At 36.1% G+C, this 25,400-nt stretch overlaps 2 protein-coding genes and 1 pseudogene across 2 annotated transcripts; 2 read left to right on the top strand and 1 right to left on the bottom strand.

Moving 5' to 3' along the window:
* Positions 1–6: 6 nt before the first annotated feature.
* LOC101296527 (DNA polymerase alpha catalytic subunit-like) lies at positions 7–10,965 on the top strand. Its single transcript, XM_004289511.1, has 31 exons — positions 7–1,125; positions 1,273–1,443; positions 1,541–1,624; positions 1,764–1,838; positions 2,076–2,140; positions 2,316–2,406; positions 2,510–2,698; positions 2,828–2,991; positions 3,116–3,230; positions 3,762–3,941; positions 4,071–4,184; positions 4,718–4,837; positions 4,942–5,259; positions 5,362–5,454; positions 5,597–5,715; positions 5,831–5,903; positions 6,001–6,057; positions 6,195–6,287; positions 7,708–7,830; positions 7,907–8,004; positions 8,118–8,163; positions 8,313–8,426; positions 8,527–8,610; positions 8,733–8,846; positions 8,948–9,037; positions 9,122–9,195; positions 9,604–9,823; positions 9,958–10,011; positions 10,107–10,226; positions 10,320–10,394; positions 10,492–10,965. Exons 1-31 carry the CDS (start codon positions 7–9, stop codon positions 10,636–10,638), a joined length of 4,599 nt encoding a protein of 1,532 aa, XP_004289559.1. The 3' UTR covers positions 10,639–10,965.
* Positions 10,966–11,082: 117 nt separating this feature from the next.
* Positions 11,083–14,304, top strand: LOC101312769 (nudix hydrolase 26, chloroplastic-like). The gene is made up of 4 exons (XM_004288511.1): positions 11,083–11,162; positions 12,935–13,577; positions 13,844–13,958; positions 14,089–14,304. The coding sequence occupies exons 2-4, from the start codon at positions 13,063–13,065 to the stop codon at positions 14,152–14,154; spliced, it is 696 nt and encodes a 231-aa protein (XP_004288559.1). The 5' UTR covers positions 11,083–11,162; positions 12,935–13,062; the 3' UTR covers positions 14,155–14,304.
* A 7,477-nt stretch (positions 14,305–21,781) lies between these two features.
* The window catches only part of LOC101296817, a 4,060-nt pseudogene continuing 441 nt past the window's right edge, over positions 21,782–25,400 (bottom strand).

Genomic DNA, 25,400 nt, shown 5'->3' on the forward strand with positions numbered 1-25,400 from the left:
AAAGCTATGGCGGACGACGAGCAACCGATCGGCGGGAGGCGACGGAGCCGAGGAGCCGATGCGGCGGCGCGGTCCAGCGCCCTGGAGCGTCTCAAAGCTCTCCGTGAAGGCGGCCGCCGCTCGGGAAACTCCGACGACCGGTTCCAGATCAAGCTGGAGAAGCCGATCTACGACACGGTAGACGAGGACGAGTACGACGCGATTAAAGCCAAGCGCCGCGAGGAGTTCGGGGACTTCATCGAGGACGACGACGGCCTAGGGTACCGCGACGACGGCGAGGAAGAGGACTGGACACGCCGCGGGCTGCCTACGTCGTCGGATGAATCGGACGGCGATGCGAGGCCGAAGAGGAAGAAGGTGGAGAAGAAGGAGAAGGAGAAGGAGCCTCGGGTGAAAAAGCCCAACGCGTCGCTCACGGCGGCGGCGGCGATGATGGGGAAGCAGCGGCTTTCGTCGATGTTCACGTCGTCGGTGTTTAATAAGAGTAGGGATGGTGACAAGGGTAAGGGATTGTCTTGTGATAGTATTGTGGATGAGGTGATTGCGGAGTTTGCGCCGGATGAGGCTGATAGGGAGAAGCGGCGGAGGGCGCAGCCGGTGAAGAGTTTCGTTCCAATTAGGGGTGTCAAGAGTGAGAGAGTGAGTAATGGGGGTGTTGATTTAGCAAGGAGGCTTGAATTGGATCGAATTGTTGCGAATGGCGGTGTTTCTGTGGATAGTAAGGAAATGGATAAAGATTCGGAGGTGGATTTCGGAAATTGTAAGCCACAAATTGAGCAATTGCACGATTTTTTGGAGAATAGCGAGGTGCCTGGTGAGAAGAAGACTGAGGATTCTGTTGAGGTGTTGGCGGAGCCTGTGGTGAAGAAGGAAGACGTTTTCACTTTGAATGCAAAGATTAAGGAAGCTGATGATCCGGCATTGAGTGCTATGGCCGGATGGAAGGCGGCGATGACTGGTGGTGGTGGTGCTGGGGTTACTGGGGCAGACAGTGTGGAGGTCAAAGCTAGTGAAGGGAGTTTGGATTTTGATCTGGAATCAGATGGGTCACTGCCCTTTTACATGCTTGATGCTTACGAAGAGTTCTATGGACCTAGTATGGGCATTGTTTATCTATTTGGGAAGGTAAACGTGTCGAGTTTGATGTCTTAACAGTATATTGTGTACTTAATGAATGAATGCATTGTATTTCTTTACATTTCTGAAGAGTTGTTATCTTACAAGCTTAATCATGTCAACCTATTCGATAGTTGATTCATTGTTGTGATGCAGGTTAACGTAGGAAGTTCATATCAGAGTTGTTGTGCGGTTGTCAAGAACATGCAAAGATGTGTCTATGCAATTCCTGACAGTCCTTTAATTCAAACTGATGAAATGATGAAGCTCGAAAAGGATGTTGAAGAGTCAAGGATTTCACCCACAGATTTTCGAAAGAAGCTGCATGTAGGTGTTTCTGTATAAGCTTGAATACATAGAATTTAGTCTGGCCTTGTCCTTTTTTTCTTTTGCTACAGGCTGATGCTTTTTCCTGCATGATCAGGACGCAGCTTCAGAATTAAAGAACGAAATAGCAAAGAAGTTGTTGGATCTCAATGTATCAGCTTTTAGCATGACACCTGTCAAGGTTTGCATACTCAATCATTCTGAACAATTGTCTGTTGTATCAGTTGTGACTTGTGAAAAATAAAATTTCTTCAAGGTTCATAGCACTATTATGTTCTTCCTTCAATTGTTGCTCACTTTTTGTTATGTGAACACTGCAGAGGAACTATGCTTTTGAGCGAACTGACATACCAGTAGGGGAAAATCATGTACTGAAGATAAATTATCCATTCCGGGTATATCACTCAACCAGTATGAAATTAGTAGGGTTATTCAGTAGCAATAAAGTGACCTTCAAATTGTAAATCAACTGTATTGCAGCTTCTTGCTCATATATGTAATTAGAGTTTCATTAGTAGTTGCGCTTTAAAGTTGCCTGTGAAGCAGATATGCATAAGACAGAATGACTTGATAATTTATTAACGTAATTTAGTTGACTCAGTTTCTTATGAACATTATTTGCACTGTTGTAGGATCCCCCACTATCAGCAGATCTAAAAGGAGAAACTTTTTCTGCTCTTCTGGGAACTCATAGCAGGTATAAAGAGTTAGAGTTGCTCTTCATTTTTAATATCTGATACATAATTCATAAAATCTTCCTTTTGTGTTTATGTTTTAAGTCCTGGGTTGATTATCTACCTCTAGGTAGATATCTTACAATCAAATGTTCTTTAGAAGAAATAATGAAAAAATCAACACATTGTATCATGCAGCGCATTGGAACTTTTCCTTGTTAAAAGGAAGATAAAAGGACCTTCTTGGCTATCAGTTTCAAATTTTTCTGTCTGCCCAGCTCCACAACGGGTGAGATCTTCAATTCTTAGCATACATCATCGTCTTAGTCATTCTGTAAATCCATATTTGGCTTCCAGTTCCTTCATTAAGATTATGTCATTTTACTGTACAGGTAAGCTGGTGCAAATTTGAGGTGATCGTCAATGCTCCGAAAGATATAAGGGTCTCAGCTTCCACGAAAAAAACTGTAGATATCCCTCTATTGGTTGTTACTGCAATAAGTTTGAAAACTATAATCAATGAGAAGCAGAATGTTAACGAAATTGTCTCTGCATCTGTTGTCTGCTGTAACAAGGCCAAGGTTAGACCTAAAATATTTTACACTGTCTTTTGTTTTGGCGAACTATTGAGTTGTCTTGTTAGAGTGCACAATTATAAGTTACATAATATTTACTCTGATTTCTTAATACAATGCTGTTTGGTCTTTTAGATTGACACTCCCGTGAAGGACTCAGAATGGAAGAGTCCTGGTATGCTGAGCCACTTTACTGTTGTCCGTAAGCTTGATGGAGGCATATTTCCCATGGGGTTTACTAAACTAGCTGGAGATAAGAATTCTAAAGCTGGATCAAATGTCTTGAGCATTGAGGGCAGGTCGGGTTTACTTATCTTGTTATCAATAAACCATTTCCATATCACTCTTGAAAATTAATTATTCTAATAGAAACTAAACTATCTTTTTGGTCTTGAAATTAAGTATATTGAACTTTATTTGCAGTGAAAGGGCTTTGCTGAACCGTTTGTTCATTGAATTATACAAGTTGGATAGTGATGTTCTCGTTGGACATAATATATCAGGATTTGATTTGGACGTTCTTCTCCACAGAGCTCAGGTGGGAGCACTTTTGCCTCTATTTTATGTACTTGTCATGTATTTTTTTAATTGACACGTAAGCAAGATAAACAAGGAGATTGTTGAAAGCATTGCTTAAATGTTTATGATTGATTAGATTATACTTTGCTGCATATCATCAGCACCTGGAGTCATAGTATATACTGCTGGCTGGAAGCAGTTCCTGCTCAGCTGTATGACCTTTTTGTATTGTTGTAAACAAGTTGGAGAAATTCTTAAGTGCAACTTTCTGCCAAAAACAAATGGACCTTCTACTCTTTTAAGTTCCCATTTCTCATAATTATGCTGTTTATGTTGCTCGTCCAGTCATCCTTTAATAACACATAAAGTTCTGCTGATTTGTTGATCAGATATGTATCCGATTACCTGCCATTATCTGCCAATTCCATTATCATAGTAACCCTGCCATCCAAAAAACTGAATTCCAATTAGATAAACTGTCAGTCTTCTACTTTGTATGCACACAATGAGCTGCAATTTCCCATAAATATAAAAAGATTATGCTTTGCAGGTTTGCAGAGTGCCAAGCAGCATGTGGTCCAAAATAGGCCGCCTCAAGCGTTCTGTGATGCCTAAGCTTGCAAAAGGAAGCACCATTTTTGGCTCTGGAGCAAGTCCAGGGATCATGTCCTGCATTGCTGGTAGGCTGTTGTGTGATACATACTTGTGTTCCCGTGACTTATTAAAGGAGGTAGGGTATCTGTGTTGGATCTTAACATGTAAAGATGAATGTGTAGATTATTTTTAGTTTTTTTTTTTCTATTCACAACAAAAGAAGAGTTATATATAGTTACTCAGATACCTCTTGTTGCTCTTCCAGGTTAGCTATTCTTTGACACAACTTGCACAGACTCAGCTGGGCCAAAACCGGAAGGAGATCACACCACATGATATACCTAGAATGTTCCAAAAATCTGAGTTTCTCATGGAACTTGTACGTTGTCATGCTTGCTTTGATTTTTGGGGTTTCATGTGCGATAACTCGATAAGAAAATCATCATTCATTATATACTTTTTGAAATGGATTAGTGTTATTATAGTTTTGTTGTGCATGGTGGTGGCTTAATTTATTTATTTATATTTGTTATAATTGCAACGGAGCACATCAATACATGCTCTAGAAAACTGGTTGGAGATCCATTTTAGCTTTGGTGTGTCAGATTTTAAGTTCTTTAATTGACTGAGTATTCATGGTTGGAAATCACTAATAGTTTTTTTACTGGTTTTAGTAAGAAATGCAATGGACTATCACGTTTACCAGCTATGTTAGCCTTTTCTTCCTCCTAAAAAACATACTTATATAATTTTCCAGAAGCCCTGTAAATTGATTTTTGTTTCCACTTTGAGGTTTCAAAATTCAATTCAGACTTAGTGCTATGACATTTTTAGAATGTAGCTAGTATAGCAGGTTCAATATGCTGTCTTTGCATATCTGTTGTCCTTATTGTGTGTCTTTTATATGTTCAGATTGAATATGGCGAGACAGATGCATGGTTGTCTATGGGACTCATGTTTCATTTGAGTGTTCTTCCTCTCACACGTCAGCTGACCAATATTAGTGGTAATCTGTGGGGGAAAACTCTCCAAGTGAGTCAAGTTTCTGTTCTATTCAATTGATTACCATCACACTTTTATATGAGAAGGCATAAAAGTTACAGTGGTATAATGTAATCTTTACTTCTTTATTTCAGGGTGCAAGGGCACAAAGAGTCGAATACCTCTTACTTCATGCTTTTCATGCGAAAAAGTATATAGTTCCGGACAAGATTCCTCATATGAAGGATACCAAATTGACAAAACGGAGAACAAATAAGGGAGTTGAGGAAAAAGCTGCTGAGGAGTTGGATGTAGGTGATGTCAATGTTGTTAATGATCCACAGAGTGGTCATGGGAAAGGCAAGAAAGGTCCTGCCTATGCTGGTGGATTGGTTTTGGAGCCAAAAAGAGGTTTATATGACAAGTATATATTACTTCTGGACTTCAATAGTCTTTACCCGTCTATTATTCAGGTTGGAATCATTTCACTTCTGTTATATTATGACCTAAGCTCTTTGTAAAGTGACGCAAGAGCTTGTTGGATTTTCATTATTTAACTATTACTGAATTTACAGGAATATAATATATGCTTCACGACTGTTGAAAGAAATTCAGAAGAATTGGTTTCTCATTTACCTTCTAGTCAGAGACCTGGACTTTTACCTGAGGTATATATCATCCTCAGATATAATCAATTCTAGTTTATTCGTTTAGATATAGCTGAATTGGAGCTGTATGCCTCATGTTTGTTTCCATTTCCTGTTGAAAGTAGTCGCATGTGTATAATGTCTTTTTTTGACTGCTTTCTAGTTGCTAAAAAATCTAGTCGAAAGGAGGAGAAAGGTAAAGTCATGGATGAAGAATGCATCTGGTCTCAAGTTCCAGCAACTTGACATTCAACAGCAAGCCCTGAAGCTGACTGCAAACAGGTTAGTGTTTGTTCTTCTGGGCCTCTTAATGCCCTTTCCCATTGATTACATACTTGTTATCCTTTTCTTCCAAGAATAGCTAAAATATTATTGATGTATATGGCTGGTATTGCAGTATGTATGGATGCTTGGGATTTTCAAATTCAAGATTTTATGCAAAGCCACTAGCAGAGCTTATAACACTAAGGGTAAGAAAGAAAAGTTTTTCTTAGCTTCAAGGAAATTGCATCCAGATCTTAACACCGATGTATTCAGTACTGATGAAGTTCCATAACGTTTATGCAGGGCAGGGAGATCCTACAAAGTACTGTGGATCTTGTTCAGAACAATTTGAACTTAGAGGTCGTTTCTTGTGTACCATACTATAAGCAGTATATATATATTCTTAAAAGTATACATCTACTTTTTTTGTAATTGGCTGGTTAAGATTTAGCTTTTGAAGGATGTGCCAATTTTTTGTTTTTTTTATCATCTGGCAGGTTATTTATGGTGATACCGATTCAATAATGATTTATAGTGGGCTGGATGATTGTGCAAAAGCAAAAGCAATTGCTGTAAAAGTAATTCAAGAGGTAAATTTTATAATCATATTGAAGTATTTTCTAAATATAATTTGGTCCTTAAACATTATATCTAGAGATCTGAGACATTTCTTTATATGAGGATTCCATTCATATGAATTATTTTCAATCGGAATTAATGGCATGTAATGAGTTATGATGGGATTTATCAATCTTTAACACTCCTTGGAGAAGTCTATTCCTAAAAATGCTTGACACTTTGGCAGATGAGAGTGCTTGAAATCTATCCTAGTGCTTGATGTCTTGGCAAAAGATAACCAACAATTATTGGGTCTGGTTCAAGGGACATTAAATTTGACACAAATTTTGACACTATTTCTTGACCTTTAGATTTTAAAACATTCAAGGGTCTAGATCAATTTTAAATATGATGTCAACACAAAAATAATTGATGTGGCAAGTGACATGGCACTACCTAATTTTATAACAAATCAAAATTAAAAGAAAAGAAGGAAAAATCAGAATTTAAAATCTAAAAAACAAAATCTAATTTTCCAATACGATGAAACAAAAAAAGGACGATGTTCATGTCCAGAATATAACAAAAACCCAGAAAATAATTTCTGAACTAATCAGTGTTGTTTTATTTTCCTCACTATTATTGTCGATCGGATCCTTTGGTGTCTCGGCCAATTATGTATGTAGTATTGTAGCTTTCATTGTAGATAAACCATATATAACAAGAGGTGCATGGTTTGACCTAAGGGATTGATAAGGAGCCTTATATATAATTGACCACTCCACTTCAAACTATGCTTAATCCAACAATCATTCACCCGGTTTCGCTGCACTCCTGAAAGATATGCTTCATCTCCTAGCCAATGAATTTAGAATCACGTTAAGAATTGTTTGTAGCTACTACCCTTAATACCAATGACAACGTCTCTAAACCAAGGGGTGAGTGTACTTGATCCCATTACACACACAGGGTGATAACTTGTTGAACTTGAATCTCAGTAGCCATTCGGTCTAAGCATGAGAACACAGATCAATCTCTTCTCGTATTTTTTTTTTCTGTGCGTCTGAGTTCTTTTTATTGCAAAATAGATTGTGTTTTTCAGATTTTAAATTCTGATTTTTCTTTCTTTTCTTTTAATTTTGATTTGTTATAAAATTAGGTAGTGCCACATCACTTGCCACATCAATTATTTTTGTGTTGACATCATATTTACAATTGATCTAGACCCTTGAATGTTTCAAAATCTAAAGGTCAATAAATAGTGTCAAAATTTGTGTTAAATTTGATGTCTGTTGAAACAATTAAAAGCAAGCTTTTTTGTTACCATTTCAAGTAGATGCTTTAGCTCCAACTATTATACATATGCCTCATCAAGACTGCAAATATATTACTATCACAGATACTTTGCTTATCTACAGAATGTGGTGTGATTTTGTATCTTTTTGCATCCAGGTTAACAAGAAGTATAGATGTTTAGAAATTGATCTTGACGGCTTGTACAAGAGAATGCTGCTTCTCAAGAAAAAGAAATATGCAGCTGTGAAAGAGATAACGAAAAACGAGAAAAAATATGAGGTAAATAAAAATTTCCAAACATCTGGTTTTAGGTAACACTTTCTTTGGGATACACAAATAAAATATTCTGTTTCAGGTTATTGAGTGTAAGGGCCTTGATATGGTACGTCGTGACTGGAGCTTACTTTCAAAGGAAGTGGGAGATTTCTGCCTAAGTCAAATATTGTCAGGAGGGTATGTTGTGCTGTCACTTTCTTTTTCTTCTTTTTTTTGTTTTGTTTATGTCGTCTATCGGATTTGGTGCTTAAGCTAGTAGTCCACCTCATTTGTTGCTCTTATGTTCATAGGTCATCTGAGGATGTTGTTGAATCAATTCATAACTCTCTTACAAAGGTGATTCCATGGTTCCTTTCATCTTGTTCATCTTTTAATTTTTTTTTTTCATCAAGTTCTTATTATGACATAAATCATTTTGAAGTACAACTCAAATAAATTTGAAGCATTCTTTTGAAATATATGTAAATATTGTACATGTTGAACAGGTGCAAGAGGACATGAGAAAAGGACAAGTTCCCCTTGAGAAATACATCATCACCAAGACATTAACTAAACCACCAGAAGCCTACCCAGATGGCAAAAACCAGCCACATGTTCAAGTAAGTTCAGGAAGCATATGTCCAGTAATTGATACAGTTCCATCTGGCTGATTTATTTTCTCATTTATCTGATATTTTCCATATTTCTGGAAATATCTAGGTGGCGCAAAGATTGAGGCAAAATGGTTACTCTACTGGTTGCTCTGTTGGTGATACAGTTCCTTATATTATATGCTGTGAGCAGGTTTGTGATGTAGTAGTATGCTCTCTGTGGAAATGAGAATTTACCAAACCCCTTTTCCTGACATTTGATAGTTGAAGTTCATTATGCATTGCCTTACTCTCTCCTATTTTTTTTTTGGACAGGGCATGAATTCAGATAATTCTACCGGGATTGCTCAACGTGCTAGACATCCTGATGAACTAAAACAAGAAGATGGAAAATGGATGATTGACATTGATTACTACTTGTCCCAACAGGTTTTTCCTTATTCATTGGCTGTGTTCCAAAACGTCATGAACCATGATCATTTGTATTGTACATTCTGTGTTTTGTCTGATGTCTTAATTTTTCTATGCAGATTCATCCCGTTGTATCACGACTTTGTGCTTCAATTCAGGGTACCAGTCCCCAACGCTTGGCTGATTGTTTAGGGATTGATTCATCCAAGGTAAAATTATCTCTTGCATACAGTACTGAAAGTGTGTGGCAGGATTTTCATGCTAATATTTTTTTTTTAATTGCAAATTTTCAGTTCAAAACTAATTCAAGTGAAGCTGTCAGAAATGATTCTTCCAGCTTGTTCTTTTCTACTGATGATGAAGACAGGTAACTTTATTGGTGCCTAATGGCAATGACTCCCCAGCCATCAGCTGAGTTTGTTTTGTTCTTATCTGGGCCTTTTTCCCCCATCTATCCAAAAGAAAAAATGGCGATGATTTCCAAGTTATCATGGGAAATCTCTTTGCTTGTTACATTATTTGTTTGGTGCTAATATTCAAAGCTAAAGAACTGCAGGCTGCCCAAAAATAAAAGTATAGTTCCAAAATATTAAAGAATATTGTTACTTTTGTCTAATGCATATAATATGCCTTTAGTTTTGAAATTCCAGTTTCTTTAAAACATTTAGTACACTTTCTGCAATTTTTCATCATATTGTACACTGAATCTTAAACTTCAAGTTTCAAATCTCAATAAACTAGGAAAATAATAGATCTATACAACTGATGATTGCAGATATCGGGATTGCAAGTCTTTGATCTTAGCATGTCCTAGCTGCTCTGGTACTTTTGATTGTCCAGCCATCTTCAACTCCATTGCAAAGTCAATCAGTGAAAAGCCAACAAGGCCACAAGGCGAGGAATCTTCCAGTGATTTTTGGTGCAGATTGCGCTGTCCAAAATGCCCAGAGGAAGGTGATGTGGGCAGACTGTCTCCTGTAATGATAGCAAATCAGGTATTTCTAACTCATCTATTTGTCCAGTTACTATTCACTGAAACAAGTGTCTTTTAGATCTCTTAAAATGGTGATTATGGTTTTAATTATCAAACATCATTAAGCGTCTTCTGAGAACTAGTACGAATCTTCAGGTCAAAAGGCAAGCAGACAGTTTTGTTTCAATGTACTACAAGGGCATAATGACGGTAATCTACCTCTTGTAGCATTCTTGGGACACACGATTAGCTGTGAGCTTTGTAATTATGGCCGCACTACATCACAATGTTGAATTGTCTTGCAGTGTGATGATGAAATTTGCAAATACACCACACGAAGTCTCAACCTCCGGCTTGTTGGTGATTCTGAGAGAGGAACAGTCTGTCCAAACTATCCCCACTGCAATGGGCGTCTTGTAAGGAAGGTGTGCATAGCTAACCTGTTGCAAAAAGCAGTATTTTTCTCTGTTTAGTTTCACTCAACTAACCATCTTTGTTATGAATGTACCATTTACTAGTACACGGAAGCTGATCTATACAAGCAGCTCTCATTTTTCTGTCACATCTTGGATACAGTACGTTGCATAGAAAAGGTAAACTAATCACTTTCTTCTCAAGCCATATCTCGTATCAGCTTGTCTCTTGGCATCCATTGATTTACTTACCTTTTCGCTGCAACTGGATTGGCAGATGGAACCTAAGACCAGACTGCTGGTCGAGCTAGAGTTGGCCAAAATTCGCCCAATTGTGACTTTGGCTGCCTCAACAGTTGAAAGAATTCGGGACCGTTGTGCCTACGGGTGGATACAGCTGCAAGATCTTTTTGTTACAGTTTAGACTGTTAAGCTGAGTTGATTTCCGCATCAGCGGTTTGAATTTAGTATAGTTCTGTATATATGTACACAGATGCATCTATCAGCACTACAAGTTTTACAACTATATTAGCTAGTGAAACAGTCTTATGGCATGATTACTTAAAGAGTAACCATATGTATTACAAGGCATTCAATAAAAAGTATTGTTAACGAGAATTTGTTTGGTCATGTGTTCTTTATGAGTTTGTAACAACCAGGAGATTAACAAGTCAAAAAGTTGTCGAATTGTGACATTGCAAACTTGGTTTGGGCTATTTCTGAGATAAATGTATGAAACACATGATCAGAAATAATAATAACCACAACAAATAATTAAAATATTAAGTTTTTCACTTCTATTTTGTCAGTGTTTACTTTTTACTCTTCACTCTTTTCATTTGACGTGTTCTCACCCGACTCGAACGCTATCTCCAAAAGGAAAAGGCTACTTCCATTTTGTACCATAGCTCTCTCATCCTCCTCATTTCAAGATTCTCACACAGCAAGGTCAGTTTCATCGCTCCCCATTTGGCTTTTGTTCCTAAGATTGTATGGGTTATCATATCATTTTGGTATGAGATAGTCTTATGTATTTGTTGGGTCTTCTGGGTTGTTTTAGCTGAGATCAGTTGAAACGAATATCTCTGTAACAACTCTATTTTGGGTTCCCATTCTTGTCTTTGATGCGATTCATTGTTTTCTCTGTCATTGTATGTTGTTGATGTACTTATAATGGGACGATTTCTTTGTTCTGTTTCTATGTGCTCCAGCTGCGTTTGTATGATATCTAGGATTGCTGGAATGCTGATATTAGTTTTCAGTCCTGAACTAGGATTGTGCTTAGTTTTCAATCCTATACACTTAGAACGACCCCCGCAAGCTGACACTAGGTACACGAGTGGTCAGCTTGAAACAAAAGGTAACATAAACAGACTGTACTTGGAGGAGGGGAACTGCTGCTGCTGGTTGATGTCGATTAGACGAGGAGATGGTTGCCTGATCCTGAGATGAGGGGAAGCATTTAGAAAGACATAGACTTGAATAAAGTTCAAGCAAAAAGCAATAACAAGGAAGAGAGACTTAATGAAGTAAACGCAAGAGAAGAATATGATGCATGGTGTTGTCAAATAAGTAAGGGAGAGAGTTTGCAAGCGTATGGAGAAGTGTTGTGAAACAAAAAAAATTTGAGATAGAGTGTTGTTTAGGGATTGATGGAGTTGTGTATCAACCATAAGAGAGATGAAACGGAGGAATGATTGCTGCGTCAGAAAAGAGAGGATTAAAGAAGTGAACAAAAAAAGTTTGGAACTCTGAATTTGAAAGAAAAGTGAAGAGAGGGAAAGAGAAGATAAGAGCCGATAGGCAAAGACTCCAAACTCCAAAGGATAAGATTTGCTTTGACTGAGAAACGAAAAGGTGGAAGTAAGAGACAGAGAGTATGAACAGAAGAGAAGGAATAAGAATTTAAAGAGAAATATAGAAAGTATATCTGAAATAGCTGAACAAGGATTGATGAAGAAAACTAAGTGAGGAGGAAAGATAGAAGAAGAAGATATGAAGTAGAAGAGTGATTGTTGCAGAAGAGCAGCCAATATAAAAAGAGAGATGCAGCAATGCTGATGCAGAAGAGAAGACTATTGTGTAATCAGAAAGTGAAACAAGGTCATGGTTGCTGTGCGGTGCTATGTGGAAGAGATAACAGGTAGAGAAGCTCGTATTCTGATATATGGAGGGTACCTAGACAAGAAAGATAGAACTTGATCTTCAAAAAGGGGAGAGCTTGAAGAGAGAAAAATGAGTTGAGAGGAAGGAGTTTCAGAAGGGGATGGATCCAAGTTGGTGTGATGAAGGGAATTAGATGACTATTAAGCAAGAGTTCAAAATGAATTGAGTTCCTCTTTTTTTTTTTTTTTTTTTGTAGATACATGCAAATTTTCTAGTATGATCAGAGGGAGTGAGAGATAAAATGAACTGAGAATGTGGTTGCTATTCTCCAGAAAAAAAATCTAAACTTAATGGAAGAAAGCTATAGAAGAAAAGGGTTGCTGGGATTTGGTGTGGGGAATTGAAACATGGTGCTTCTGCCATGATTGTGGTAGAAATATCAAGAGAAAAGGGGATTGGGACTGATATATTTTCTATTTATATATCAATTTTTCAGGCCTGATATTATTCTTAGTCAATAGAAGTGTTCAAGCCTGAATTAGGATTGTGCTTAGTTTCCAATCCTATACACTTAACAACATAGTGTTTGTAACATTTGTGTATATTAAATGCAGGATAAGTTGTTCCGATAAGGGAGCATTACTGGCCGGTGAGGATAAGGCAATACCATTTCTTAAAGGATACACTTTTTTCAGTAATGCTTGTGCTAATTTGGTGTTATGAGATGCCTCTCCTGAATTGAATGGATATATGCCGATTTTCCTTGCATAGTTTCCCGCTTTCCCTAAACCCTTTATCAATTATCATCAAGCCTGCTATTGTATTGCCATCCTCCTCAAGCTGTCCTCCTAGACTAGCTAAGTTCACACAGCTGTCACTCGTTCCCTCAAAACCAACTATATATAGTAGAGTCCGCTGTGCCTCCTCATATTCTTCATCAGCATCCTCGTCAATGGAAGCTCCACCTGAAGGTTACAGAAGGAATGCTGGGATCTGCCTCTTCAATGATTCAAAGAAGATTTTTGCTGCTTCAAGGTTAGATATACCTGATTCTTGGCAAATGCCACAGGGTGGCATTGATGAGGGTGAAGATCCAAGAACTGCAGCAATCAGGGAATTAAGAGAAGAGACAGGAGTTCAGTCAGCAGAAATTCTTGCAGAGACACCTCATTGGTTAACCTATGATTTCCCACCAGAAGCTAGAGCTAAACTTCAGAAACTGTGGGGATCAGATTGGAAGGGCCAAGCACAGAAGTGGTAAGTCACAGGATTCACAATTTATTTCATGTCGTGCAGCCTGCAACTTGTTTATTCATTACCCGGGAACAAAATTAGATGCTGGTTTTAACTTCAAAAAAACACCCATTGTCTGCTTTTACCATCAATAGAAGTTTAACCATTTAGCATGCTTTCAGTTTATGCAAGTCGCTTTTGTATATCGATCATCATGTCGAGAGTTCGCTTCATTAGTTAACAAAGGTTGTTCTGCTAAATCTCACATACATGTATGCGAAATTTCACAGGTTTCTTTTTAAGTTCACTGGGAAGGATGAAGAAGTCAATCTTCTAGGTGATGGCAGTGGAAAACCTGAGTTTGGCAAGTGGTCATGGATATCACCAGAACAAGTAGTTGATCTCGTGGGTTAACCTTACTCTACATTTTTGTTTCCTTTCCTTAATGCCTTTAACTCTAGATAGATTGTTTGAATAAATATTGTATGTGCTCTATCATATAACATTCACTCTTTCATTCTTATTTTTTCTGCAGGCTGTGGATTTTAAGAAGCCTGTTTACAAGAAAGTTTTCGCAGTTTTCGCACCCTATTTTCAATAAAAGTTAGGTCCTGCAATGGTACAAAGGCTTGTTCCTACAGGATATGACATCCATGTTACTCACTATGTGTAGAAATTAAATGGCATACTTTGATTTTCATTCATCTCTGAGACTAATAAATCTTCTTTTGTTTTGTTTAATTCAAGAGTTCTCTAGATATATTATACTTGTGATATTCCTTCATGTAGATATTTTGCCATTTTAATTAATAAGATTATGCTAAACCACTTTCTACCGACTGCACCTCTCCCTGTTAATTGTATCTAAATTCGAAAGAATTTAACGTATCATATTAAACATAAGCCAGTCTGATCAGCATCCCATTTTTGACTTAACAGTGTTCGCAATCTTCTTGTGTGTACAATAAGTGGCTTTGCATCCATAATGCAACCCTTGGAGCAAGTTTCATAATGCATACCGTGCTGTGTGCAGACTTGTTGTTATCTTGGTAAAGTACTGGAGCTTCGCATTACGTGAATTCTCCTTTGCCAACTCATATGTGAGCTTCTTCTATTCTGCAGGCAAAATAGCCGACATTCATATACTTTGAAATGTTCATGGTCACTAGATTTAAGAGGAGTTGATACAACCAGTGAAGAAAGTAACACTGTTGTTTTTCTGCCAGAGATCGTGTGTTATTCTCTTGTGTCTGGGTCAATCTGTTTCATAATTATACCAACATCTTAAAAAATAGCATGGTGCTGGGAGCAAAAACCAGAGAATAGGTTTGCCTTTTAGACTCGTGCATGTCAGCTGTTAATAGTAGCGTCTTCTTCCAGATACTGGGGCACTTGTCCCCGGTGCTACGGATTCTTTTGTGTATCTATTCTACATTTCCTAAGGGGGTTGTAGACAACAAGAGTTGACGGATAAGGGAGATCGGAGACCTGCAACCGATTAGGGGCAGGCTGCTCCGAGGTAGACACTATAGACTACCATTTGAGGAGAGTAACAGTAAAGAGAAACAAGTTTGTTTACCAAGTTTGAGGGGAGGCACTTGGAATCCAAACTAGTGGGATCTGATAATAATTGTGCCTTGCGACTTGAAATAGTAGTGCTTCCTTCTCCTAGCTCAAGAAAGTGTAAGACGGTGAAATCAATCAGAACATGGAACTATTACTAATTAACTATGGTTAAGCAAATTTTTCAGTACTATTCTGAATATTCTCACAATTGAAGAAAGAAAGAAACTATTTTTCAGTAAGATGTTTAACATTTGAAATTAAGAACAATAGAAATCATGTGAAGAACTATAATTACTTGTATTCTTGTTTCGGTCATTGTTTCAGCCTTCATGGAAAAACTGAAATAACATAGTGACCTTCTTTCGCATATGCAAGACAACTGTACCCCATATAATTAGTGAACACTTCTTCGAGAAATTATGATTGACAAAAGTGTTATGCCTTTTATTTTCTTAAAATAAATTTATTAAAATCTCTTAACCATCCACATTCTTACGTATGTCAGTTAGGTTTGAACTCATAACCTCAATGTTGTCGGTTAAGTAGAGTTTCACGTAGCCCTCGTTTCAATTCGGAATGTTTGAGTTTGGTTTGAAGTGTTTGGTCATTTCTTAGCCTCATCATAAGTAAGAAAGGAATTTCATCATACACAATAAAACTTGGTCAATTCGACTATGCATAAGTGTATTGCATCTGTATTTTGAGCCATAAACAAAAAAACGTGTGACATCTATAACGTTTAGATGAGTAATGACATAACAAAATGTGGTGACTTTGAAACATATGAAGTGTGTTCAAGTATGCACAAAAAATTAGCTAATCGACTTTTGGACATGATGTTCGCTCGAAAGCATATAAACATATCCACCACTATCAGTTCTATAAATTTAAGATAGCTACACGGTGCATCCAGTTTAAAAATAGATGCACCTTATGTACAACCTTAGTCGTTCCTATTAATCATTTAAAAATAATATATGTCTTGCTGAGGAAGTTTATATGTCTCAACTGTCTCAACCTCAAGAGTATAAAAATCTTAATTGCAGTTCTTCTTTTGTTTGCAAATTAAATAAGCCATTATAGACTCTCAAACAGGCACCAAGGCATGCAATGAGAGGTTCACCATTTTTCCTCTTTCTATTGTGTGTTAGTTCATCATGACTTATGTAAAATTTCTTTTCTATTGTGGAAACTGAAAAGAAAAAACGTGTCAGGGGATGTGTTGCTTTTATGCTTTATTTTGAGCCCCAGTGCTTAAGACAATATGACGTGAAAAGTCGTTCAAGAAATTTGTGTCATTTTCACAATGTTCTTCTCAATAACATATCTCTGATTTTATTTACATAAAAAGTTTGTGATTGATCCTTTTTGTTTGCAGGAACATGAAGAGAAGATTACTGCCAAAACAATATGACGTGAAAAGTCGTTCGAGAAATTTGTGTCATTTTCACACTGTTCTTCTCAATAACATATCTCTGATTTTATTTCCATAAAAAGTTTGTGATTGATCCTTTTTGTTTGCAGGAACATGAAGAGAAGATTACTGCCAAAACAAGTTTCCAACCCAAAATTGTGAGTTTCAGAAGTATGAAGAAAAAACTGTGTCTGTCTGTGATAACTCAATGTGAAATTCATGATACCACATGCCTGATGTTTATTACAGAAGATGCAATATATATATCGTGGGCGAGGAAATGACATCTTATGCAAAAAAGTGGAACGATAGCTGCAGACAATTTTTATAAAGCTTTTCTGTTGTGCAAGGAACAACAACAATAGTAGCAAGAGGTTGTCAAACTGGAAAAAGAATGATGACGTATGTCCGTGGTAGAATGATGAAGTATGTCCATGGTAGAATATATAGGTGAAGAGGCAAACAACATCCAATCTTCATATTGTTGGATTGGATGAGCAAGGCTTTTATCAAAAGGTGAGAATCTAAAAATCGAAAGAATATTTTTCCTTACAGTGCAATTCTTGTAGGTTGGGTAGACAGAGAAGTTGTTGTTCATGTTGTTGGATTGGATGAGAATGTGCAAACACTAACCAAAATATCTATGGAATTGGTTCTAGAAATGTCTCACGGAACCATGTATATGTTTTATAATCAGGATTTAGCAAAAACTCATGAACAACGTGTTTGTCTGGTGCAACAAGCTATAGGTTACGCATGTATGTATAACCAAGATTCTGGTGGGTTTCGGGTATTTACTTATATTCCTATTGGTGGTGTGGTTGCATCAATTAAGTCCTACTATATATCATATGATCAATGTTTATTTGGACAATCATAATGACAATCAAATGCTCCAACTGAAATTAAAGATATCTAGAAAACAAAACTTCTTGTGCTGATGTCTACAAGTGTTAACCTGGAAGTTGTAATACAACTGTTAAAAAGCAAATACTTTTGAGCAGTCTGCTAGTTATAAAGATTTTTCGACTGCACTTTATGAAGGTAATATGATTGTTTGCCTTGGGTTTTATAGTCTATGATATTCATATAGGTGATATATTCTTAGTGTTCATATTCTTTTTGTAGAAAGTGAATCGATTGTGGTGGATAACCAAAAGTCCAAAATAGCTTGAAAATTGCATGGATTAAGTTGTTACACTACTTTAGAGGTAATTACTCTTCTGAATGATGTGATTCATTAATTTAAATTTATAATTTTTTTAAAAAACTTTTATTAAATAACTCACGCACCCTACGTAATTCAATGAAGTTTGAACCCATGATCTCAAAATTGTTAATTAATCTTCTTAACCAACCAGGCCACGGCTCATCGACAAAAAGTTTGAGATGAAAAAATTAATATTTAAAATAGTAATTGTCAAACTATAAGAAACTCATACTTAAATATCGTTGCAAACCTTTGATATATATCAACAATTTTCCTTTGTTTTTGACTAGCTATATTGACTTGTAGTGCAGTTTGATTTTGGTACAGATAATGTTTTCAATGAATTGACAAGATGAACTTTTTTGTATTCAAATTAATGTTTTCATGGAGTATTCATTGGATGAGACATTGAGATTAAAATCGAAATGTAATCTATGAATGTTGGCTTATTCAACACCTAGATTGTGTTTGATTGTAAAGCTCTTGTGATTTTCACTTGAATTTTCAGTATGATAAGCTTAATAGTACTACCTGCCTTTGTATGGTCGTGAGTCTCGTTGTTACCAAGCTTTGAATTATGGTTTTTACATCTAACATTGCATGCATGTGTTAGTCATATGAATATACTCCACAATGATAAGTGATAAATTGTCTAATCTTTGATTTCGATTGAGAGTGAATTTCAAAAAAACTTGATTATGTAAAATTGATTGATCACTTTGCTGATGAAAATGCAAAAAAATCATTTTTTTCATAGCTAATTGTAATGATTGTTTTTTCTCTTTGTCTCCACAAATTAATTTTTTTTGTATGACTTTTGAATTTAGGTTGTCTTTTTAAATTTTGGTTAGTTTCTGCAGCAAAAGTAAATTTTCGATCTGTTCTAATTTTGGTTTTCTTATATTTGTTCAAGTTGGTTCCTTGTTTCCATTTGCTTTGTTTTAAAACAAAACAAACATAACACATAAACTTCTTCAAACTTCAAAGTCATGCAACATATGATAAGATAGACAAGCTTAACAACATACTATTTTTTTAGTCTTGTTATCGTAAATCAATGGCTGTTATTTCCAATTCAATTTCAAATAATGTACAACTTTGATATTTCTTACGCTAAGATAAATATTAGGAACACACAAAAAATATATATAAGTCAAGTGAAGTTAATTCTATGTTTAAAGCAGAGTTAGCGATCGATGTATAATGTAATATAATTAAGAGGTTTATGATTTTGTTTGTGGTTAACTATTGTTATTGATGAACATGATGAAGATTATAATATGAAAACTGGTTAGACTTGACCAAATTATATTTTTTATGTATTCGAAAGAAATAGAGATAGAGATAGAGAGAGAGAGAGAGAGAGAGAGAGAGAGAGAGAGAGAAGAAAAGAAGAAGAAGAAGAAGAAGAAGATGTATGAATTGTCTGTGCGCATGTGTGTGAAGCCTTTGTTATGTAATTTTAATTATATGTTGTGTTGTGATGCCTTTGTTATGTGATCTTTAATTATATGTTGTGTTGTGAAGCCTTAGTGATTTACATAACAAAATCTACAAATTTCGTAATTAGATCTACAAATTTTACATTAGATCTTAAGAAATTAAATATTATCTAATGTGTATTTGAGCTTAGTCATCTTTTCACTTTTTCTTGAAGTGTTGAACTATATTAAACTGAATGTTTAAATGAAAACTAAGTTACTCTAAACTAAACTAGTGGTCTAATGAATGATGTTAGGATTTGAATTGTCTACCACTAACCTCTTTTGCAAGTATTGATGCAAATAAATATGAATGATGCCAATATGAATGATACTAAGCTAATCAACAAATTTATCTCCTTGCATCCCTTTCGGGTATGACAAAGAACATGCTCGTTTTGTGGTATCAAGCAATCTCTCTCGGGTGTAGTACTTAACTACTTAAGTCATGCATTTCAATCCGGTTAGGCATCTAGTGCATTACCTTAAGTGCATAAAGTTTGGAGATGAAGAAATTATGCAAACCAACTAAGCTTATCTCTAAGTAATTGTAATTCACAACCCCTACAAGCACACAACACACCTAGTGTGCTTTCATGCTTTAACATTTAAAGGTTACCAAGCTCCAAACATTATATCATGACATAGCAAACACACAAATACTCAAAGTGGTAAATTCTAAGCATATGCATTCAACTTTTGAACTAGCATGTAGAAATGTTAACTAAAATTGCATAAACTCATATTCAAGCATCAATCCATACAAGATTGGTTAAGGCTTTCGACCCTAACCCCAACAAAGTATTACTCACTCATAATAATACAAATCAACACCAAATCTAATATACATCAAGAAACATTAAGGAGTTTAAGGAAAGAGTGAACTAGTTGAAGCTTGACAAATTGATGGTTAGCTCCTCCATAAGTTTCCTCAATCAATGCTCCTTGAATCCCTCTTGATGGTGGAATGGATGAATGATGGAGTTCTTGTTGATGACGAATGAAATGGAGATGAAGAGATGGTGCTCCTTTGACGAATTTTGAGTGGTAATGATGGACTAGTGGTGGTGGTTATGGAGTTTATGGTGGTGGAAGATGGTAGTTGTGGTGGTGGTGATATATGGAGAAGATGGAGTATATTGGGTTTTGTGGATTTAGATTTTGGGAGGTGGAGATGGAAGATTTGTGGTGGTGAAAGAATATGAAAAGGTGTAATAGGGATATGGGTGGATCTTGAGTGTTGTGAATGAATGGATGCATATATAGGAAATAGAAAGATGTGTGAAAAGTGGGAGATAGAAAGAAGCAAAATCAGCTCTCCCTTTGATTCTCTCGTCTGATTGTATAAAGCAATGTGGTGGAGTGAAAATGTGGGTTTTGGTCACTAAAGTCAAGTGGACAAACATGTAAGAGATGAAGTGTGATTGAAGTAGAGAAATGATGAAGAAACATGGTGATTTACCCCTACTAATACCTAGCATATTTTTGGGTGAAAATGATAGACCTTTGGATAACAAGAAGAGCTAGGATGGTGGTGGGAAAGATGGAAAATGGATAGAGTTGGTTTTGAACCACAATGTTTCGGATGTGGTTATGATGGAATGATGGTGAATTGATTAATAGAATGAGTGGAAAGTTATACCTCCTCTTTGCTCCTCCATGAGTATGGCTAAAAAGTACATGATATGATTAAAAGTGGTGGTGAGCCGCCATTAGTGCTGCCATATGTGGTGGTTCATCAGAATCTGAGATTTTACTTTTTGCTCCACATTGGACCGTCATTCTTCTTATCTCCAATTCTCCAAACCAATGCCAAAAATGGATGTTTCCTTCACTCTTGCAATATTCCTAGACCAATAAATAAATGATTTAGTGAAAAACTAAAATGAACTGAAAAACAAGTAAAAATTTATATATAGTTGTTGAAATAAGTCACAATTTTCTTATGGCTGACGGAGGACTATGCCTTTGTGGTTACTCATTTTGTTTTTTGTTTTATTTGTTTTTAGTGATATTGGACACTAGTGGGCTATGTTGTAAAGTGCACGCAAAATACCATGTTTGCTCTAGTGAGGCGGTAAGTTTCTTGATTTGTCAAATGGTCGTAGCCTCTTAGTAGTAAGATGAAACTTAAGGTCATTGGTAATTTTTAGTGGCATCATAGCCAGAAAGCTGATAGACATAGTAACTTATGATTCTGTATGAGAAATATTTTTTCGGTGTGTCGCCTAAATTGTAAAGCAAATGGAGTAGGTAATGATGCACTTTTTTGCTAAATGGTGCTTGCTAAAATGCATAGATTTTATAGACATGCCCAGTGACGGACGCAGGAAAATATCTCAACGGGGGCAAGTTCTATCTAACTCAGCTATGAACAAATTTCCACCAAATCAATAATAGCATACAACAAAGCAGAAGAACATAGGGAAACAGAGTTCAACTTCTAACTTCTAACTTCCAACTTCCAAGTTCATGTAACCAAATTAAAAAGAAGAAAAGAACAGAACTTCTGAATATATAGGAGATGTAAAGTGCATTGAGCAGAGTGCTTCCACATCTATAATTGTCCTCTACGAGGTGCCATCTTTTGAAATCGCTGAATAATAGACTCATTGTCTATGGAACTGAATATATCTTTCTCAAGATATATAACTAAGCTATCATTCATTCATTGGTCTCCCATTCGATTGCGAATTCGATTATTTATGATATTCATAGCAGAGAGAGCTCTTTCAACAGACGCCGTTGCAACAAGAAGTACAAGTGCCAAAGTGATCAGCAAATAAACATAAGGATATGTCTTATGCTTTCTTGTCTCAACTAATTTCTTTGCAAGATCAGCAATCCCTTGCAATTCTTGAAACTTGTCATTAGACCGCATATCATCAATATATGTCTCTAATTGAATCTCTAGAAATAGCAACTTTGATGCAGAAAAATCTTGAGGATAAAGCTCAGCAAGGCGCATCAAACTTTGTTTGTTATAGGCTGTAAATGAGTAATTAGGACTGAGACATGCCAAACAAAGGAGAAGTTCAGTACTAGCCTCATTGAATCGGTTATCTAGCTCTTGAAGTTAGAAATCTATAACAGCACAAAAGAAGTCAAAGTGATAGTAATGCATATTTGTCATTTCTGGAGCTCTACGCTTGGATTTTCCTGGACATACGTATTGAGCATCCATGTTTGGAACACTGATATTCTCGTTTCCACAAAAGAGAACAACTTCTTCCAACAAAGAAACCCATCCATTCTCCCTCATGGTTTGCAATTTTCTCTTGCACACTTTCACTAAATCCATGGCGTTCACTATGTCTTGATCATCTAGAGCTTGAGACAACTCATGAGTGACTCCAAGTATAATTCTCATCAAATGCAAACTGAATATAAAATCAAATGATTGTAGCAACTTCAAAGAAATATATGCTTCATGCTTCTGATCAGAACTCACTTTGTCAGATGATATTTCATCTAACACATCAATAGTAGAAGAAAACATGACAATAAAGTTTATAAGAGTACCATAGTGTGAGCTCCAACGCGTGTCACATGAACGCTTGATTTCAGTTTCTTGATTGAGTCCTTGTCCACTTGTAAGTTCTCCAATTTGAAGTGCTTCAATGACCTTGATAGATTGCTTTGCTCGAAGAATGTCCCGACGTTTAGAAGATGCCCCAACAATGCACCAACAATATCATGTTTTTTGGCAACATCGACAAGAGCTAATTGAAGCTGATGTGCAAAACAATGAACATAAAAAGCACTCGAGTTCTCCTTCAAAATAAGTGTCTTCAGACCATTAAATTCTCCACTCATATTACTTGCACCATCATAACCTTGACCACGTAGCCTAGTGATGCTTAATCCATGTTTAGAAAATAGTGTATCTATAGCTTTCTTAAGTGACATAGCAGTGGTACTCTCAACATGTTCAATGCTTATGAAGGATTCAATCACACAGCCATTTTTATCCACATAACGAAAAATAACAGTCATCTACTCCTTTACAGATACATCTCTGGACTCGTCAACTAGAATAGAGAAAAAGGCATCACCAATATCTTTAATGATAACATTTGTAGTTTCAACAACAGCAACATTCACTATGTCTTTTTAAATCCTAGGAGATGTCAATTTAAGATTTTCAGGAGCATTCTTCAATGCAACTGCTCTCACTTCATCATTATGATCAGCAAGAAACTGTAAAAGCTCAAGAAAGTTACCTTGATTGCTTGAGCTCTCTGATTCGTCATGACCACGAAAGGCAAGGCCTTGTCTTAGGAGAAAGCGAGTGAAATCAATTGATGCTTCTAGTCGAATTCGATAATCTGCTCAAGATTGATGTGCATTCTGATTGATAACATACCTATTATGCTGGTTTTCATTCATCAAATCTTCACATTTTCACACTGCTTGATTGTGGACACTATTGTGCGTCTTCCCTATATGATCATACAATCTGTCTTTCTTCTTGAAAAGCCAATACCACTGAAACAATCACCTCCTCCTTGCTCACCAACATTTGGTTTGAACAAATAGCAGCATAAACAAAATGCAGCATCTTTAGATATGCTATATTCTAACCAATTTGAAAATTCATCAAACCAGTCTACATAGAACCTTCGTTTCCCCGCTCCACGTTGTGTTTGAACAAACACATGATTTGAAGGCTGACTGTCATATCCCAATTTTCGAAGGATAAAATTTCAAAAAAATTGGGCATAATAAAACTCAAAATCTTAATATCCCATAATCCTGCTCAACAATTTCCAAAACTAAAAACAAATGCTGGAAATATAAATGTCGATAAACTCATCAACCGAGTTAAACATTTAATCTCCTTAATTACATCAACTTCCAAAAGTCTAGTAAAAACTACTTCGCTTACATGAGCTTAAAAACAACTACCATAAAATACAAATAATTGTATATCGTCAAAAACCCAGCTCGTAGGCCACTGCCTCCTACCTTCTGATCATCACCTGCAGGTCTAACCCCTACACCACGAATTGGTGCACCGGGTTGTAAACAACAAACCCGGTAAGCTAAAAAGCTCGTATGAGTAACTCTCAAAATAATAACTCAACAATCCTAACAACACATATAATTAAAAATTGGTAATTCCTGCCTTGATAACTTAGTTCAGGAATCACCTAAAAACAAGAGAATTCAAAAGAAGCAATTAAAAAAAACACAATAATTCAAAATCACTCAAAATCATAAAAGAACAAATAATTAAAAGAACGCAACAATTCGCAATCAAACAAATCAAAATGAAATCCTGCAAAAAGGCATAGTTCAGGAAATACTTAAAAACAAGAAATTTAAATGACAACATATAAGAACATCATACAATCATTTCTCTACTCTTACTTATGAGTTCCCCAACACATAGTCATCCCCCATAAGTAACCAAACAAATGCGTACTCATGGGTTCGTCAACACTTAGTCATCCCCCATGAAGTACCGACTGACAGACTAGAGCTCTAAACTGACCGTAACCAATCACCCGGCCAAGGCTTGGTTCCCGGTCCACCACGAAGGCTCCTAATCTAATAATCACCACTAAGGCTCACATTCCAATACTCTCCCAACATAACACTTATCAAATCACAAAATACTAATATAATCATAACCGTAACCTATCACCCGATTAAAGGCTAAGAACCCTGTTTGACTATTTAAACAACAATTCAAATATAAAAATATCATCAACAACATCACAAGAGCACTTCATAAATTATATATTTCCACCTAGATATATTTATATAAACAAAGACATAGATATTCCCACTAGAATAATCTATCAACAACCATATAACATGATCGAAAGTCCTTTTGAAAGATTTATTTTTTTAACAGAAAACTTGTTTTCACTTACCATGAGCCGTTGACGATCAAGCTCATTTATTTTTAAAAACAAAGTCAGTTTCCTTCAAGGACAATTTCACAATTAATAAAACAAAATTATAAAGTAAATTCGGTTCCTTAAGAACCCATGTGAGATTTACTCACAATATAAAAATAGCATCATAATCATCAATCAAAACCATTACCATCGTCATCATAATAATTATCATCATCATCATCCTCAAAAACAACATTTCCATCAACATTTTCCTCATCATCATTAATCTCATCATCATCATCATCATCATATCAAAATCAACATCAC

This window comes from Fragaria vesca, linkage group LG1, assembly GCF_000184155.1.
Source record: "Fragaria vesca subsp. vesca linkage group LG1, FraVesHawaii_1.0, whole genome shotgun sequence".
NCBI classification, from domain to species: domain Eukaryota; kingdom Viridiplantae; phylum Streptophyta; class Magnoliopsida; order Rosales; family Rosaceae; genus Fragaria; species Fragaria vesca.

Coding starts and splice junctions, on each gene's coding strand:
- LOC101296527 (XM_004289511.1), top strand. CDS start 7: ATGGCGGACGACGAGCAACCGATCGGCGGGAGGCGACGGAGCCGAGGA. Junction 3,231..3,761: donor TTCTTCTCCACAGAGCTCAG/GTGGGAGCACTT, acceptor TATGCTTTGCAG/GTTTGCAGAGTGCCAAGCAG. Junction 8,164..8,312: donor TTCATAACTCTCTTACAAAG/GTGATTCCATGG, acceptor CATGTTGAACAG/GTGCAAGAGGACATGAGAAA.
- LOC101312769 (XM_004288511.1), top strand. CDS start 13,063: ATGGATATATGCCGATTTTCCTTGCATAGTTTCCCGCTTTCCCTAAAC. Junction 13,578..13,843: donor AAGGGCCAAGCACAGAAGTG/GTAAGTCACAGG, acceptor GAAATTTCACAG/GTTTCTTTTTAAGTTCACTG. Junction 13,959..14,088: donor CAGAACAAGTAGTTGATCTC/GTGGGTTAACCT, acceptor TTTTTTCTGCAG/GCTGTGGATTTTAAGAAGCC.